This window comes from Felis catus, chromosome A2, assembly GCF_018350175.1.
Source record: "Felis catus isolate Fca126 chromosome A2, F.catus_Fca126_mat1.0, whole genome shotgun sequence".
In the NCBI taxonomy this organism is placed as follows: domain Eukaryota; kingdom Metazoa; phylum Chordata; class Mammalia; order Carnivora; family Felidae; genus Felis; species Felis catus.
In genome coordinates, this window is record NC_058369.1 from 164,246,226 (window position 1) to 164,266,474 (window position 20,249).

A 20,249-nucleotide genomic window follows, 5' to 3' on the forward strand; every position below is an offset into this window, starting at 1 on the left:
AGAACTATGTAGACAGTAAAAAGATCAAAAAATGGTTTAAAGGGGAGGGAGGGATGAACAGGTGGAGCACAGAGGGGCTTTAGGGGCATGAAAATACTATATAACACTATAATGACAGATACACAGCATTACACACTTGTCCAAACTCACAGAACATACAGCACGAAGAGGAAACTATGGGTGATAATGATGTATCAATGCAGCTCCATCACTTATAACAAATACACCATGCTGGTGGGGGGGGTGTTGATAATGACAAAAGCTATGCATGTGCAAGGGCAGAAGGCATACAGGAAATACCCGTGCCTTCCACCCAATTTTGCTGTGAACCTGTAACTGCTCTAAAACCAACGTCTGCCGATAAAAATTATGCTAGAGGGAAACCGAAAACATCGATGTGAACAAGGACTTATTTATAAGCACATGCATACACTCTCACATCTGTGTAGTAACTAATATCACTAAAATGGACTAACATAACTAATTCTCGATAAAAAACAATACAATATGCATCCTTAGAGATAAAAATCTCTAATCCTACTCTCCACTAAAAAGAACTAGGAGTCCTTGGGGAACAGTCGATTTCATATCCTGGGACAGAGAAAATTAAAGACAGACCTGAAAAACACTGCTGCCAAAGAGCAATGAGCTTTGAAACATTTTGAAATGATACTGAAAAGGGCTTAGAAGCCAGCTGCAAAGGGGCTCCCACTAGCCAAACTACGACAACTTAAATAGTCAAAAGAAATTTTTAATTATAATTAGCTAAATCATAATTAACCAATTGTAATTAACTAAAAGAAGTTTGCAAAGCCCTGATTATGTAATGATTCTCCAAGAAAAGTGGAATTTCTCTTAAGTACCTTACACTTCATTCAGGTTGATTTTATTTACACAGGAAAAAGCAGACTAGTAACAAAAAACATAGGATTTTCTTAACATAAAAATGTAACAAACTGATCTGTGAAATTTCTTGCAACTTCCCCAATGGCCACTTGTAGGATACTCATTCCTACCACCTTACCCCACCCACACACAAACCCCCATACTCATTTTAATAAACACTCTTACATTACTATACATCATTAAACAGATGTACCAAGGCACAAAAGTCACAGATATAAGGGACTTTACAATAAACCTTGGGCCTTGAGACATGCACAGAGATAGTAAAGGCTTGCAGCCAACTCAAGTGTGGTTTTAAACTTATTAGAAACGCATGGAACCCTTCTCTTTGCTTGGGTTTATTTGTAGCTTAGTAGTTTTTGTTTTTTTAAGTTTTATTTATTTAAGTAATCTCTACACCCAACATGGGGCTCAAAACTCGTGACCCCAAGACCAAGAGTCACATGCTCCTCTGACTGAGCCAGCCAGGCACCCCTGTAGCTTGGTAGTTTTAACAACTATTCTCTATTCTTTGCTTTACTAGTCTCCTTACCTTGTGTGTTCACTAAAGCAAGTGGACAAAGGTCTTTCCAAGCACAAAGACAGCAAAAACTAACTCACTTGATTTTATTTAACTTTAGTATAAAGGCCAGAATAAGAAAAATACCCTGCTCCTGTTAAAACATTTTATTAAATTTTATTTGCCTTGATGTCTCATAAGAGATAGCGTAAGAAGACAGTCTATTTGTGGGGCTTACTACTCTAAACATAAGAAAACATTAAATGTTAGAATTTTAGCTTCGTGGTGATGTTCTAAGTATAGCACTAGCTTAGAAATACAAGAGAAACTGTAAGAATGCAACACTCGTTCTATTAGTGAACTAAAGCCTACTATGTGTCTGGGAGTATTCTAGGCACTGGGAATAAATCCATGAACAAGCCAAATCCCTAACCTTGGGAAGCTTACAGTCGAGTGTGGAAGACACACAATAAATCACTATCTAATACTATGTCCTATCTGTTTAAATACTAAGAAGAAAAGTAAAGGAGAAAAGGACAGAGTGACAAGCGTTAGACAAGTTGGCCAAGAAACGCCTGTCTGAGAAGAGAGCAAATGAGCGGAGACCTGAAGGAAGCCAGACAATAATCAGTATGAATATCTAGGAAAGGGGGGCGGGGGGGGTTCTAAGCGGATGTAAAGTGTAAAAGCCTGTTAAAGGAATTGGTTAGTGGCCTCTGGGAATAGCAAAAAGGCCAGTACGGCTGGAGCCCAATGAGCAAGGGGAAAGTAGATGTCATTGGACAGGTAGCCAAAGTCAGGCTAGTACAGGGTGAAAACCATGATATAGGAGCTTTGGATTTTATTCTAAGTTTCACTGGAGGCTATGTATGGTTGACAGAGGGAAGTAAAAGACTGAGTTTGGCCTGAAAAGATCCCTGGCTGTTCTGTGGACAACAAGACTACAATGAAGAGCAAAAGCAAGGAGACAGGAAGCTCCTGGAGCCACCCACACAAGCAGTGCTGGAGGACAGTAGAGACAGAGGTGGAAAGCGTCTGAAATAGGATCTATCGTGAAGGTGCAGACCAAAGTCTTTCAGATGGGCTCCATATTTTTTAGCCTGAAAGATGCATGATGTCATTTAAGGAAATGGAAACACCGGAAGAGAAGGTTTCAGGATAACAAAAAAATAGCACTGCACAGGACACCTTAAGTTTAAGATCCTCTTTAGACATCTAAGAGCGGATGTTAAGAAGAAAGCTAAAGATACAGGCTGTGCTCAAAGCAAGAAAAGAGCCGATAATATAATTTTTGGAATGAAGAGCACATAGATAATATGTAAAGCAACTAAACTGAAGGTGAGCAACAGACAATGAAGAGAGACCAGCGATGCAGGAAAATAGCCAAAGAATGTGGTGTCCTGAAAGTGAAGCGAAAAAACAGTCACTACTGAAAGCGGTTAGCTGTGTGAAACGACACTGAATAGGACACTGTGTGAAGGCAGGCAAAGACTAAAAGCTGGCTGCGGCAGTATGAGATCACGGGCAACACCGACAAGAACAATCTCTCACAAGTGGGGGGGAAGAAAGCCCGCCTCGGAGGAGGGTCATGAGAAAGGGGTCAAAAATGAGCAGCAGCCAGAAGTATAGACAACTCCTTCACGGACTTTTCCTATAAAGGTGAGTAAAAAATCAGGGGGGGGTGCCTGGGTGGCTCAGTTGGTCGAGCGTCTGACTTCGGCTCAGGTCATGATCTCACGGTTCGTGGGTTCGAGCCCTGCATTGGGCTCTGTGCCGACAGCTCGGGGCCTGGAGCCCGCTTCGGATTCTGTCTCCCTCTCTCTCTGCTCCTCCCCGGCTCACACTCTGTGTGTCTCTCTCTCAAAAATAAACAAACATTAAAAAGTTTAAAAAAAAAAAAAAAAAGGCAACATAGTACCTGGAAAGGGACCTCTGATCAAGGGAGGGTGTTTGTGTTCAGGAAAGGCAATACTGCAGCACGTTCAAATGCTAATGGAAATGATTCACTGAGACAGGAAATGCATGATGCAAGAAGCCAAGGAAAAGGAGGGTGCAAGGTCCCTATGAGAGGAAGACAGAGAATCCAGGACATGCAGCAGAGCTGACCTTTGATAACCAGACGTCTCACCCCTAAATTTTAACAGTAGCGAAGGTAAAATACATGGAAGGGACTGCAAGCGGGAAAGAAGATGCGATGGCGGGTAAGTAGAGCATCTCTTCCCTGGTTACCTCTATTTTTTTTTCCATTGAGATAAGCAAGATCATCAATAATTTAAGAATGAAAAATGGGAAGAGGTGTTAGAAGTTTGAAAAGAGAAGAGAAGGTGATGAAAGAATCATCACTGATACTGGGAGAGGAAATTTCTAAGTACACGTGGAATGAGTGTAGGGTAGCAATCATACGCACTTGAGATTTGAAGTCATAAATTTAAAATGAAACCAGTGACCAAGTTTATGTTTTTCTCCAGCCATTTTCAGCTGCTACATTGCAGAATTTAGGTTTTGTAATAAAAGGAAACCAATCGGAGGGTGGTAAAAAAGTTAAAGTTGAGATGATGACTCCAACAATGGGTCACAAACTCGGAGCTAGTGGAGGAGGGTAACAACCCATCGCTAAGATCACTGGATTGGAGGACTCGACATGGTTGAAGAATTATGATGTGAGAATACTGGGAGAAAACGAGCTGGAAAAAGAAGGGGTAGCAGTCAGAGGGTAGGACAGTGGATGCCGAGATTCTGGAAGTGAAACAGCAATCCTGATAACAAGCGAGACGACAAAGGCTAATAATGTAGGACCTTCTTATGGCCCTACATTAAGAGGACTGAGGTGGGTTGCAGAATAGGAACTTTAAGGAAATCCAGGAGCCAAGAGGTCTGGGTACTGAATAGATTATTAAAATCACAATGGGAGGAGCAGGGGAAAGGAGAAAGGCAGATGCTAAATTTTTAGAGAATGAGGGAAAGTACTCGGGAAGACTGCTGTTAAATGCCCAAAATGGGGCCTGTGGCACAGTCTGGTAGCACTGGTTTAAAGCAACTCATAAGCAATCGCTATGTTGAAAAATGTCACTTAAGACTTCAAAAAGACCTTCCGCTAGAAAGTAACAGTATACAGTACAGAAAAAATTTTAGGAAAAAAATCCTGAAAAGTAACTAGTGGGGCACTTATATAAATTCAAGTTTAAACCAATGTGGTAACAAATCCGCAGCAAAATGGCAAAATGTGGAACTGTGCATTCCAAGCTACAGCCGGAACTCTACCTACTGAGACCCTACTGGAAAAGAAAGAGGGATGAGAACTGGAGAACACGTGAAGGCCTTCCAAGAATTACAGCTGTAGAGCACTAACACACTGGCGAAGTATCTTACGGAAAATTGTGTTTCAAGATACAGCAATTTCTAACTTTTCTCTAAAAACTGTATGACATTCTGTGAGCAACAGGAAGACAACATTCAACTTCAGAGAAAAAGCCGATCACTATGTCTAAACTCTATCAAACAACAGTTAAAAACCAGTGCCAACGAGAGACCATCTCACATAGATGCCTTCTGAATACAATATGAAACCTTGTCCTTTTGACATTTTAAATCACTAACTCTATAAATTTTGGAAGTATCTTCCCTTTGCAGATCCACAATACACATTAGCTTCTTTAAGGCACCTAAACGTCCAAAAGACCAGAAAGCATTTGGTCTGGTTTAACCCAGCATTTCACAATACCATTAGTTAATGGGGCATATTTTTCCCCTCACACATATATTAACACAATAAGCTTCAAACAAACGCTGGGTGGTTCATAAAAGAAATATACTACAAACTATCAAACTGATGACCTGGAACTACTGCTTAACCCAGTTTTAATTTTGCTTCAATAGAAACATTTCTCTCTAGATATTAAATACTTTCCACTAAATCAGCACTGTCGGGAAAAAAAGAGAACTCAGTTTTTTCACTGTCATAACCTATCAAACTACTTCAGGAGATGTAAATTTCAGAACTCAGTATACAGACAAATGCTAATTGTGCAAATTATGATGTACATTTTTAAAACTCTGTTAAGTTTGATACCTGTTTCCACAATATTTTCTGTTTCTGTTGTCTCCAGTCCATCCATGCTGTCCTCATCTTCCACTGTAATTTTTCCTCTACTTCGAGGCCTATATAGAAATAAATACATAGAATTATAAATGTTAAGGCTTATAATTATATTTAACATACATAAAAAGTTGAAGGTATACAAAATTAAACAATTTAGGCAATTTTAACTACATTATACCATATCAAATGGCAAATATAACACTTTAGAGTCATTTCTCCTTCAAACCCAGCCCTTCCTTACACAAATGTGAATACAGCCCAGAATGATATATTTTGTCATCACAACTCACTTTTTAAAGTATTCTTTATTTTCGGCCCTGTTCCTCTCTTGAGCTGACCGTGAGATGACCCTCTGTCTATACCAGGAGTTTTTTAACCACCTAATGAACTTGAACTTCTTTTCAAAGTTCACACACCAGGTTACATACCTCTCTACCTAGTGAAATTGAGTAGTGATGCCCAGAGAAGCATATTTTTAAGATGCTTCCATACATAAAAGTGATGCAGACCCTTGCAAACCACTCAAAAAAAAAAATAATAAATTCTGTAAATGTTGAACATGATCTTAATCACACACCTTACAAATGTGGTGCAACTTAATTTACAAAATTCACTTCAGTAAAGTAAAATAAACACAAGAGTCATGAAAAAGTGAGTCTTTGACTTAATGCAATTTAAAAAAATGCCTTTAAATTTTGTGAAGTCTCAGAAATTAAGGATAGAAATTAGTCCAAAAAATCCACTTTTTTAACACATAAAATAAGAAAAACAAGAAATTATATATTTTTAAAACTTAGAAATTGACAGCAGTATTCAATTTCAGAGCTTTAAATTATTTCATTACTCAAAAAGTCACAAAACTCACTATTTAAGATGAAAAACACTCAGAAGAGTAGAAAACAAAAAAGGATTAATAAGAAAAAACTAAACAAAAGCTTTTTTAAACAATAGAAAAATTAAAACAATAGAAAATAGAAAATTTAAATAGGAAATCTACTTAAATCTTTCTTTTAAATGATATTAATCAAAAACAATAAAAGAGATGTAACATGAGAATTTTTTTTAAGTTAAAGCAATCAAAGTCTAAATGATTTTCGATATGAACTATTGCAAATTGTCAAAAGGTCACTCCTACCCACAAAAGACTTTAAAAGGAAACACTTGGAACCAAAATCCTAACAAATATATCTACAAACTATGGTTGCGGAAGGAAAAAAAAAAAAAAACTAAGTAAAATAATAGTAAATATCACCAAAATGAAAGTATGACTTAATATTAGAAAGAAAGTATGATTTAATATTAGAAATTAGCTAATACAACAGATCAAGCAGCCAAAACAGCATCGTTTCAAACTTCATGAGGGAAGGGGAAAGAAACAGAACTAAGTAAGAAACCACATGGACTGGGTAAGAAGGTGACTGGGGCTAAAGGATTCCAAGGTTCATTTTAGGGCTCATGGAAAAAGGGAAAGGATATTTTGCTTTAGAATTTATTAAGTAGTTATGTTTAAATTTAAAAGAAAACTTTACAACAAAGGGGAAAGAAGAGATGAGGAACATTTGACCAAACCAAAATGGGCCAAAGGAAAAATAAAACAATATGTAATAGACAGAAAATAAAGTAACAAGATAAAAATTAGATACAAATGTAAGTTTTCACAGTAAATGTAAGTGGCTTAAACTTGGCTGCCATTATTTAATAATAAAAAGATTAATTTACCAAGATACCTCAACCAAGAAACTGATAGATTCACAATCATTATGAAAAATGTTCACATCCCACTCTCAGAAATGGAGATGAAGTATAGCTAGAAACATCTTTAAACAATTACTCGGACAACATATTTAACAAGCATCATTAGATGATTCGAGCAATCCTCCTGTGTCTGGCTCTGTTAAAATACAGGATACAGGGTTAAACAACAAAATCTCTGTCTTCACTAAACCACATTCTAGTGAGAAGAAATATGTTACTCTTCTAAACAAACAAACAAAAAATACATATAACATCAAGATAATATGAAGGAAAACTATAAAGCAAAAAATGAGGGACTAACTACAATTTTAATTAAGATAGAGGCGCCCGGACGCGCAATTAGCGTCCCACTTCTGCTCAGATAATGATCTTGCAGTTTGTGAGTTCAAGGCCCGAGTCGGGCTCTGTGCTGACAGCTCAGACCCTGGAGCTTGCTTGGGATTCTGTGTCTCTCTCTCTCTCTCTCTCTCTCTCTCTCTCTCTCTCTCTGCCCCTCCCCTGCTCGCTCGCTCTCTCTCAAAAATAAACATTTAAAAATTTTTTAAAAAGAATTATAAAGATATTCATAAAATAAACTTTACAAAATAAAATTTTCTGTAAAGAGACAGCTCAGTAGAGACCTGAGGTACAACAGGAAGCAAACTACGCAGATATCTGGAAAAAGAGCACTACAGTAGAAGGAAGAGGCAAATGCAAAGCTACTGACATTAAGAGTATGTGAGGGTTGGAAGAAGAGCAAAAATACACTGTGGCTGGAACAGAGTAAGTGAGAAGGGCAGTAAGGAGATAGAAGGTCAAAGAATTTTCTTAATAAAAGGAATCTGCTTTTGTAGAAACCTATAGACAAATATAAGGACTATGTACAGAGAGATTGGAAATTCTTGAAATTATCCCAACATAACTGCTACAATGGAATAGACAATAAGAAACTAGTTCAAGAGATACTATGGAGGCAGAATTTTAATCTTTCCTTTATGATTCCTCATGATTATGAATACTCATTGTTAAAGAAATTGAAACATGATGACTTAGCTGGTTTTGTCATTTAACCTTCCAAACCAGTGTTTTGCTCTGTTTTATGTTTCTTTCTCCACTTTCCTGACCATTGCTATTTTTTGTTTTCTGGCACAATTGGCTTTATTTCAAATTTGTTTTATCTAGAAGTGGGGGGGGGGGGGGGTGGAGGGAGTGTGTGTGCGTGCATGAGTGTATGAGTGTGTGTGTGTGTGTGTGTGTGTGTGTGTGTGTGTGTGTGTCAGCTTTCTATATTGTGGTATTCCTCAAATAGAAATTTTTAATTTTTGCCTTGCTTTCTTTTCCTTACTTCTCTTAATTCTTGGTTTTGGCACCAATAAGGCATGGTTTTTACATTCACCAATCCATCACAATTCTTTTCCTTCTGTTCAATGGACCAAGTTATCAACATTATGTAATTTTTAAATTTCCCATATTTCCTTTATATTTCTCTTTTTTTTTTTATTTTTATTTTTTTTTTTTAATGTTTATTCAGTTTTGAAAGAGAGCAAGCAGGGGTGGGGCAGAGAGAGAGGGAAACAAAGAATCGGAAGCAGGCTCCAGGCTCAGAGCTGTCAGCACAGAACCTGACTAGGGCTCCAACTCATGGACTATGAGATCATGACCTGAGCTGAAGTTGGACGCCCAACCCACTGAGCCACCCAGGCACCCCTCCTTTATGTTTTTCTATTGCTGCTCACTGGCTTCTGGTATGATTTTTCTGACTAATCAAATGCTAAATTTATTTTTTTCTGAATGCAAAAGATAATGGCCGTACTTTGTCAAAGCCGTATCACTGAAAAATAGATCCCTACATTTTATATTTCCATATTGCTTTCAGATGTTCCCAGTTTTGGTTTTTAATAGAACTTTGAAGTCTAATTACATATGGTAACATAAAAAATATTTATTTTAATTTTTCTTTGGCTTTTCTTCCCTCTTCTCTTTTTCTTTTGTATCTATTAGCCCTTTTATTGTAGTTTTGATTCACTCTGTTGCAAAGACATTTGAAGTAAATAACAGCACTAACTAAAGAAAAATTTCCACCAAAAATCCAATGTTCCATATTAATACTGTGAATTAAAACTCATTTAAGTTCCTAAAATAATACAGCAGACTTCTATTTAAAGCCACATGGGAGTAAGAAGGTTCAAATTACCCTCCAGCCATAAACAGCTAGAAAACCAGACAGACTATAGGAAACAACCATGACTAGACATTAAACAAGAGGGAGGGACAGAACTGTAATCCCTGGACAACAGGAAAGAAACAAGGTGAACCCTACTATCATAAAGCCTTTCTTTTCTCTTTTTTACTTTTCTAAAACTTTGTTTGTTTGTTTGTTTAATCTCACCCAATGTGGGGCTCAAACTCACAACTCTGAGATCAAGACTAACATGCTCTTCACACTGAGCCAGCCAGGAACCCCACATCACAAAGGCTTTCTGCATGGAGTTAATGTACAAACTACAGCACAGAGAGGGGAACTCAGAGGCTGGCAATTTTGCGGAAATGGGGACACAGACATCACCTGTTCTGGAGGCTAGAAATTGTGGAACAGAGTACACAAGAGGAAGGAGTTGTACAGGGAAATAGATCCAGACATCTGCATAAGGGTACCCTTAAGTTTTTATCTGAATACTTTTATCTGAGTACCAATCTGTTTAAAAGTGGAGTAAAACCCCAAAAGGCTGAACAAGAACAAGTTCCAAGGAAAGATGAGAGCACAGCTGCAACACAAGTCCCAGAGCTCCCAGAGCCAGGAATCAGTCGTATTCCCTCCAGCCAGAGTGCCAAGACCTCACTGACTATATTAACACATTCAAAACATGCCTTTAAAATTAGGGCTGGGGTGCCTGGGTGGCTCATCCGGTAAAGTGTCCAACTCTTGATCTCAGCTCAGGTCTTGATCTCAGGGTCCTGAGTTCAAGCCCCACATTGGGCTCTGCACTGAGCATGAAGCCTACTTAAAAATAAGTAACAAAAACAAACAAATAAAACTTATGTTAAATGAAGCCTACAACACATTATCTTCTAGACCATCCCTAAGAGAGCTAACAAATAAGTCTCAATAATCAAAATTTTCCAAAACTAACTTTAAAACAAAGTTCAACATTTGTTTTACAACAAATCTAGCTCAACAACAACAACAACAAAAAATAGCAACAACAAAAATCAAAGTATGGCATCCAATGAAAATGTACCAAGTATACAGAGAAGCAGGAAAATGTGAGTCTCAACCAGGAGAAAATATAAAAATAAAAACAGAAAACAATGGAGTTAATAGAAGGGACAACCACAGATATTAAATCAGCTATTATCAATATGCATCATATGCTTAAGAATGAAATAGAAAATGAGGGGCCCTGGGGTGGCTCAGTGGGTTAAGCATCCCACTCTTGATATTAGCTCAGGTCGTAATTTCCCAGTCGTGGGATGGAGCCCCATGCCAGGCTCTGCACTGAGCCTCGAGCCTGCTTGGGATTCTCTCTCTCCCTTTCTGCCCCTCTCCCCACCAAAGAAATAAACATTTTATTAAAAAAGAATGTAAAAGATGGGACCCTGGGTGGCTCAGTCAGTTGAACATCTGACTTCGGCTCAGTTCATGATCTCGTGGTTTGTGAGTTCAAGCCCCACATCAGGCTCTGTGCTGACAGCTCGGAGCCTGGAGCCTGCTTCGGATTCTGTGTCTCCCTCGCTCTCTGCCCCCCGCCCCCCCACCCCCCCCCCGCTTACACTCTGTCTCTGTCTCTCAAAAATGAGTAAGTGTTAAATAAATAAATGTATGTATGTATGTATGTAAAGGATTATGAATGAGAAAAGTGACAGTAAAAAAAATTTTTTAATGGAATTCACAGAGGTAACATCAAAAACTAACAAAATTTTCACTTTGAATAATTAACATCTGATCAGAAATGGCAAAAGATGAATGACCTTAAAGATACAGCAAACAATACCTACCCAAAGTAAAAGATGAAATGAAAAAAGACAAACAGCTACAGAGCCCTGTGGGGCAATAGCAACCAATCTAACATGTGAGGTTGGGAGTGGGAAGGGAATAAGAATATGTATTTGGTGAAATACTAGCTGTAAATCTTGCAAACTAAGGAATTGTAAATCCACAGATCCAAGAACCACAATAAAATGGCAAACACCACACACACACACACACACACTGTAAGACATTTTATAGTCAACTTGCTGAAACAGAGAAATAGAAGAAAAATCTTAAAAAGCAGCCTAAGACATATTACTTACAGAGTAAGAAAAACAAGAGTGACTACAAATTTCTCATCTGAAATTATGTAAGCCAGAAGACAGTGAAACAACATAATTAAAGGGGTTGGAGAAACATTAAGGAAAAAAAAAACCTCATAAACCTTGAACAAAACATGTAGCAAAGAGCATCCTTAAAAATAAAAGTAACATAAAAAGTCAGATGCTTAACTGACTGAGCCACCCTGGAGCCCCTGTTAAAGAAACCTTCAGACAAAAGGAAAATGATAATAAAATCCTGGATCAGGGAGCTTGGCTGGCTCAGTCAGTTGAGTATCCGACTTTGGCTCAGGTCATGATCTCACAGCTCAAGAGTTCGAGCCCCACATGGGGCTCTGGGCTGACAGCTCGGAGCCTGGAGCCTGCTTCCGATTCTGTGTGTCCCTCTCTCTTTGCCCCTCACCCACTCATGTTCTGTCTCTCTCTCTCTCTCTCCCTCTCAAAAGTATAACTAAACATTAAAAAATATAATAAAAAAAAAAACCTGGATCAAGATATCTGTATGCAAAACAATAAAAAGTGATGGAAATGCTAAGTATGTGAATATATAAAAGATATTTTCCTCATTTTTAATCTTTTTAAAAGTTAATTGTTTAAAGCAAAAATTAAAATTTATTGTGGGGTTCATAATACATCTAAAATCAAACAGTTTGGCAACAATATTTCAAAACCTAGGAGGGCAAAACTGAAAATATACTGGTACACAAAGTCTTATACTTCATCTGCAGTGATAAAATGTTACCTGAAGGCAGATGCTGATAAGTTAAAAATGTATCATGTAAACTCTAGAGCAACTCCTCTATGAAAACACACAGATGCACAGCTTGTTAGTCAAAGAGATAGAAAGTTAAAACTAGAACTACTCTATGATCCAGGAATCACATTACTGGGTATTTATACCCCCCAAAATACAAAACACTACTTTTAAGAAATACATGCACCCTTACATTTATTGCATTATTTACAACAGTCAAACTACGAAAGCAGCCCAAGTGTCCATCAGTAGATGAAAGGATAAATAAGATGTGGTGTATATAAATAATGGAATACTACTCGGGCATAAAAAAGAATGTAATCTTTGCCATTTGCAACAACATGGATAGAGGTAGAGAATATAACGCTAAGTAAAATAACTCAGAGAAAGATAAATCCCATATGATTTTAAGCATATGTGGAATTTAAGAAACAAAACTAATGAACAAAGAAAACAAAGAGACAAACCAAGAAAAAGACTCTTAACTATAGAGAGCAAACTGATGGTTACCAGAAGGGAGATGGATGGGAGGGATGGCCAAAATAGGTGATGGGGATTAAAGAGTACACTTATGATGAAAAAAATTAAGTTAAAGCGCAGAAAGTATCAGTTTAAATTTAAAAAGCAGTCTATAATGTCTAAGACACATACTTTAACTATTAAAGATACTTACAGGATAAAAGAACAAAGAGACACAAAGATATAATGTGGCAATACTAATCAAAAGAAAGCTATGACTATATTATTAGAAAAGCATACTTCAGGAGCGCCTGGGTGGCTCAGTCGGTTAAACATGTGACTTCGGCTCAGGTCATGATCTCAGGGTCCATGAGTTCAAGCCCCATGTCAGGCTCTGTGCAGACAGCTCAGAGCCTGGAGCCTGCTTCAGATTCTTCGTCTCCCTCTCTCTCTGCCCCTCCCCTGCTCATGCTCATGCTCTGTCTCTCTCTTTCTCAAAAAATAAACATTAAAAAAAATTTTTTATGCAACTACATGGATGGAACTGGAAGGCATCATGCTAAGCCAAATTCATCAGAGAAAGACAAATATCATATGACTTCACTGATATGAGGAATTTAAGATATAAAACAGATGAACATAAGGGAAGGGAAGCAAAAATAATATAAAAACAGGGAAAGGGACAAAACATAAAAGACTTAAATATAGAGAACAGAGGGTTGTTGGAGGGGTTTTGGGAGGGGGGATGGTCTAAATAGGTAAGGGACATTAAAGAATCTACTCCTCAAATCATTGTTGCACCATCTGCTAACTAACTTAGATGTAAATTAAACAAATTTTAAAAAACAGAAAATGATGAATCACTAAATGCTACTCCTGAAACCCATATTATATGTTAACTAACTAGAATTTAAATAAAAACTTGAAATACACACACACACACACACACACACACACATTTTTTTTAAAGTATACTTCAAACACAGAATATTGTAAGAACTAGCAGTGGACATTACATAACGATAAAAGTGTCAATTCATCAAGGAGACAATAATCCTGAAACGCACCCACCCAATGCTTCAAAATACATAATTGAAAATAGAAATATTTAGATACACAATTATATTTATATACTTGTTTACAACACTGCTCAATAATTGATATATGTAGACATAAAACTCAATAAAGACACAAAATACTTAAAGGTACTATCAACCAAGTAGGTCTAAATTGACCATTCTAGAACACTCGACTTAATAACAATAGAATATACCTTCTCTTTTCAAGCACACAACCCCAGGATAAGCCAAATTGTAGGCCTTAACACAAAGTTCAACAAATTTTAAAAGACTGAAATTGTATCAAACACGTTCTAGGGTTACAGTGGAACTAAACTGAAAACAAAAAAGATTATAAGCAATATCCTCAAATATCTGATAACACACACACACATATACACAAATTCTAAATAACCCAGTAGTCAAGAAGGAAATGATAAGGAAATTTGAAAACAGCTTGAACTAAATGAAAATGAAAATACAGCATTTTGAAATTTGTAAGATTCAGGTAAGTAGTGAAAAAATGGAAATTCAGTTATAGCAGAAAATAAGAAAGATCTCAACTCTAATAATAAAAGAAGCCTCTCCTTTAAGAATCTAGAAAAGGAAAAAAAATAATAATAAATAAAATAAAAAATAAAGAAAGAAACTAGAAATGGAACATCAAATCAAAATCATAATAAGAAATAACAGTCAAGGGGTGCCTGGGTGGCTCAGTCGGTTGAGTGTCCGACTTCGGCTCAGGTCATGATCTCACACTCCGTTGAGTTCGAGCCCCGCGTCGGGCTCTGTGCTGACAGCTCAGAGCCTGGAGCCTGCTTCGGATTCTGTGTCTCCCCCCTCTCTGCCCCTCCCCTGCTCATGCCCTGTCTCTGCCTCAAAAATAAATAAAAACATTAAAAAAGACAAAAAAAGAAATAACAGTCAAAATCAGTAACATAAAAACACAGTAATTTTTAAAAATCAATGAAACCTAAAGATGGTTCTTTGAAAAAATTAATACATGACCTTCCAGAAAAAAATGACAGCAAAGAGAGATAAATACATAAACTACCAACAGAAAAATTAAAAACCGGGGTCATCACTAGAAAAATGCCCATTAAAAAGAAAATGAGGAAATATTATAAATAATTCAACAACTTAGATGAAATGGTCACAATCCAAATTACCGAAAACAGACTCGAGACGAGAAAGAAAATTTGATTAACCCAATGCCTATTTTTAAAAATAAGTTTACAAGTATAAACCTTCCCACAGAAATGCCAATCCCAGGTATCTTTATTGACAAATCTAGCAAAGGTTTGAGAAATAGTACTAATCCTACACTATCTCCAGGAAATAATGAAGGAAGGAACACTTCCCAACTCATTCTATGAGATTTTGGCAAAATCAAAGATATTATATAAAGCCAATATCCATATAAAGACCTGTTCCATAAGGAAAAATAAAAAAAGACAACACTCCACTATCCATTTTTTACATATATTATGCCTGTCCTACCAACTCAAAGATAATACAAGAAAATAAAACTATAGCCTGTTTTTTCACTTTAAAAACGTAAAAATCACAAACAAGATAATCAAGGGGCTCCAGTTCTATGGAGGAATATATGCCAAACTTTTACTGCCACTGAATGGAACCATAAAACATGGATATAACACATGGAACAATTATTTGAGTTTCCTTAAAAATACAGAACAGCTGGGAGCGCCTGGATGGCTCAGTCAGCTAAGGGTCTGACTTCAGCTCTCGTCAAGATTTCATGATTCACGGGTCTGGGCTCTGCATCAGGCTCCTCACTGTTAGTGCTTAGGATTCTCTCTCTCTTCCTCTCTCTCTCTCTCTCTCTCTCTCTCTCTCTCTCTCTCTCTGTCCCTCCCCCACTCGTACTTTTTCTCTCTCTCTCTCAAAATAAATAAATAAACAACATCAATAACAAAAAAACACAGAATAGCAGGATGATCAGGGACAGACACCAGAATTCAAAGTACTGCCAATGTCACCGAGTTGACTATTTTACCTCTCCAGTATCCCCTGGCCTGAACTCAACAGTCTAACACCCAGGATTGATTGCCGAGATTCAGGAAGAGAGAGCCTGACTGAGCTGACCCACAATCTGCCCACGTGTGGACCTGATCCTATAAAGTATAACAAAGACTTCCAGGACTGAGCTGACAGATACCTGGCCAGGTTGCAGGCTGCCCACTTGGTACTTCACACAGAGTACAGATACTAACAGCACTGCAAAGGCTTTGAAAACTAAACTAAACTCACCACAGCCCAAAAAAGGCTCATTGAAACCTGTATCCTTACATACCCAGGCCAAGGGCCTGCCAAATCAAAAATCTCAACATTTCTCCATAAGATGGTGGTAAAACCCACATTCTTGTAACAAAAGAGCTAGAATGTTCAGAAAACAATCCAAAATTACTTGATACACAAAGAACTACAAAAATGTCAAATCATATGAGAAAATACAATGAAAATAGGCCAATGACAAAATGACACAGAGGTTGGAATTATCCGATGCACACTTTAAGGTAGCTATCATAAAATACTCAAATGAACAATTTTGAAAATTCCTAAGAAAAAATTTAAAACAGAATATATCTGCTATAGAAGATATACAGAAGAACCAAATGGAAATTTTAGACATAAAAATTACCAAAACCAAAATAAATTATTATTAGAAAAAAATAATAAATGATAGGTCTAAATTGAAACCAATTAAGAATTACACTAAATGTAAGTGAACTAAATCAATGAAAATACAGAGATTGTCAGAATCAATTAAAACAACATGACCCAGGGCACCTGGTTAAGTGCGGCTCAGTTGGTTAAGTGTCCAACTCTTGATTTTGGCTGAGGTCATGATCTCACAAGTGTGAGATCGAGCCCCATGTCAGGCTCCATGCCGGGCGTAGAGCCTGGTTAAGATTCTCCCCCCCCCCAACTCTGCCCCTCCACTTCTCATTCCCCTACCCCCCCCAAAATAAAATTTTTTAAATGTTTAACAAAAAAAGACCCAACTAGGGGCGCCTGGGTGGCGCAGTCGGTTGAGCGTCCGACTTCAGCCAGGTCACGATCTCGCAGTCCATGAGTTCGAGCCCCACGTCGGGCTCTGGGCTGATGGCTCAGAGCCTGGAGCCTGTTTCCGATTCTGTGTCTCCCTCTCTCTCTGCCCCTCTCCCGTTCATGCTCTGTCTCTCTCTGTCCCAAAAATAAATAAACGTTGAAAAAAAAAAAAAAAGACCCAACTATATGCTATCTACTTGAAAGTCAATCCAGTCAATCCAAATATGACATATTTAAGGAAACAAATATATCATGCAACACTAATCAAAATTGAGCAGGAGTGGCTATTCTACAACATACAAAGCAAACTACAAAACAAAACAACAAAAAATTACCAAGGTGTTAACTATACTAAAATTAAAAAAAAAAATTTTTTTTAATTTTTTTTTCAACGTTTATTTATTTTTGGGGCGCCTGGGTGGCGCAGTCGGTTAAGCGTCCGACTTCAGCCAGGTCACGATCTCGCGGTTCGTGGATTTGAGCCCCGCGTCATGCTCTATGCTGACGGCTCGGAGCCTGGAGCCCGCTTCGGATTCCGTGTCTCCCTCGCTCTCTGCCCCTCCCCCACTCACACTCTTTCCTTACTTCAAAAATAAACATTAAAAAAATTTTTTTGAACAAAAATAAATTTTTTCGATACCAGGGACAAAGAGGGACATTACATACTAATAAAAGGGTCAATTCATCTACAACACATAATTGTATATGAACCTAACAACAGAATTTACTTCAAAATACATAAAGGAAAAAAATAAAGAACTACTGGGGCACCTGGCTGGCTCAGCTGGTAGAGCATGTGCCTCTTGATCTCTGGGTCATGAGTTCTAGCTGCATGTTGGGGGGAGAGCTTACTTACACACACACACACACACACCACTATTCTCACTGAATCCTCTTTACTATCCTGTTGAAATAGGTATTACTGTTCCCATTTTACAGATAAGCAAATTCAAACTAAGAAAGCTTAAATAAGTTACTCAAAGTGACAGAACCGGCTAGAGCTAAACTGCAGTGAGGGTGACATACTGAGGAGATCCATGAACTCCTGCTGAGGTCTATGAAGCTACTGGTTCCTCCAAAACTTCAATTAAAAACAGTCTGTTGGAAGTGGGGTGGCTAGCTACCTAGGGCCAGTGCCCTATATTTACTACCAAAAACCACGGCTTTGAATCAGAACTCCACTACCCAGGCTCTCGCATACCGAATGAGCAAGGGAAAAACCTTATAAGCTCGGAGTCCACCTCTCCTCTAAGTGTTTTAGGATTTCACTGTGCTGGCCGGAGACACATTAACCCACACACTCTCAACAAACAAGAAGTTAAAAGCAGGGACCTGAGCAGATCGTTGTACACCCATGTTCACAGCGGTATTATTATTCCTTCTAGAACCTCACTCCAATAACTCTTCAACCTTACAGGATCTGCCAGTTCATCGACCTTACCAGCTTCTCATTTTCCAACTTAGAGGCAGCTGTAATGTAGCAGTTACAAAGCATGGACTCTGGAGCTTGGCTGCCTGGATTAAAAAGCTAATTATCAGCTATATGACCCTGTGCAAGCTGCTTAAAATCTGTGCCTCAATTTCCTCATCCTTAAAATGGAAGCAACAGCACTACCCCCACAGGATTACTTTGAGGATTAAATGTAAGGCACTTACAGGGGAATGGGCAAAATGGGAGAAGGGGATTAAGAGGTACAAACTTCCAGTTAAAAAATAAATAAGTCACAGAGATGAAAAGTACAGCACAGGAAATAGAGTCGATAATATTGAAATAACACCGCACGGTGACAGTAACGACAATTACGGTGGTGAGCACTGCATTAACGTGTAGAACTGTTGAATCACTACACTGCGCACTTATCACTGTAACCCTCTCCTGTTCCCCTTGTCTTTATTACCTCCTTCTCCATCTTGGATCCCATGTCAGTAATTATCACTGTTACATACAGCCTCAATGATTTCTGCTTCCATTTCATTCCATTATATTTGCCTGGCAAAACATCAATCCTGACTAAATATAACCCTGCCCTTACTCTGGCCCTGAATTCAAGCTGAGGAACAAAGACAGACACAACTGAGGCTACTGATTTAGCTTTGTAGCTCTAACCCCACACCTCAAGCAGCCACTCACTGCCCAGCAATCTTTCCACTTTGGTCAGTTTACTCTCCATGACCTTACAGAACTGTCTCAATTCCTTTCTGTTCTCACTTAAGAAGACACTCTCCATTTCTTGACCCTTCAGTTGATAGAATTTGTTACCTCATTGGGAAAACAGAGGTAGTCAGAAGAGAGTTTCCATATCGTCCTCTTAGCAAATCCTCCCAATTTTCCTGAATTCTTTCGCACATCCCCTACCTTCTCTATCTACGCTCCTAGCTAACACCAATCCCTCTACATGTGTTCTGGATCACATCCTCATTCCTTTTCATGAACTTTCCATCTATAGCTACTCTCTTCCTCTTCTGCTTTATCAGTTTTTACTACTCTGAAAATGAGTCCCATCAATATACAGGGTTACTGCAATAACAATGGTCTTCCAAAGAAAGAAAGGCCTCTCAGGACTACACATCCTCTCCCACCTACCGTTCCATCTTTACAGCAAAAGTCCTTGGGAAAAGTTCTGTATCCTGTTTTCCACTCCAGGGTCATGCCTTTCCAACTGAGCATCCCTTCTCCACATTCCCCTGAACTATCTGTAATCAGGGTCACTAATGAACACAGGGACCATACAACTGGGTTTGCCCAGACAGTACCAGTTTAGGTCTGTCCTGTGGCATAACGACTGTGCTCCCGTCACATTCAAAGATGCCTTGGTTTGGCCAATAAGTTATCTGAGGACTCTACCAAGGACTTACAGCTTGCCAACTGCAATGGGCAATTCTCAATCTGTCAGATGCTCCCACGAGTGAACATTCTCTCCTCAGGGTCGCGGACAAAACACTCCCCTGATTGTTCTACCACACTGGCTGCTCCTTCTCACTTTCTTTTCCGGTTCTTCTAACTAGGAATACGAGAGTGTCCAGGGCTCAGGCATTTGGTCTCTTCTCTATATACAGTAGACGCATCCCCTCGGTAGTCTCACCCAGTCCCTTTACACAGCTAATAGCCCCCAAATTACTCCATCCCTACCTCTCCACTGAATCTCAGCTCACATTTAACTGTCTACTCAACATCCTCACTTGGAGTCAAACAAGCACCTCAGAGTTGACATGTACAAAACCAAATGTGACACCACGGCCCGGATCCGAAATCCGGTCTCTTCCCAGGGTTTGCCGCCTCACCACTCGGCCTCGTAGCAACAGCCCCATGGCTCCAGATCACCCTCTCACACCCCGCCTGGCGGATGGCAAAGC

The 20,249-nt window shown here is 38.5% G+C and overlaps 1 protein-coding gene across 20 annotated transcripts in view; it reads right to left on the bottom strand.

Moving 5' to 3' along the window:
- KMT2C (lysine methyltransferase 2C) overlaps window positions 1-20,249 on the bottom strand; it is a 285,648-nt gene that overhangs the window by 201,781 nt on the left and 63,618 nt on the right. For all 20 annotated transcript variants that reach the window (XM_023250775.2, XM_023250762.2, XM_023250761.2 and 17 more), the window contains one exon: window positions 5,475-5,563. In XM_023250775.2, coding sequence (XP_023106543.2) covers window positions 5,475-5,563 — 89 coding nt within the window. The remainder of the gene's footprint in view (window positions 1-5,474; window positions 5,564-20,249) is intronic.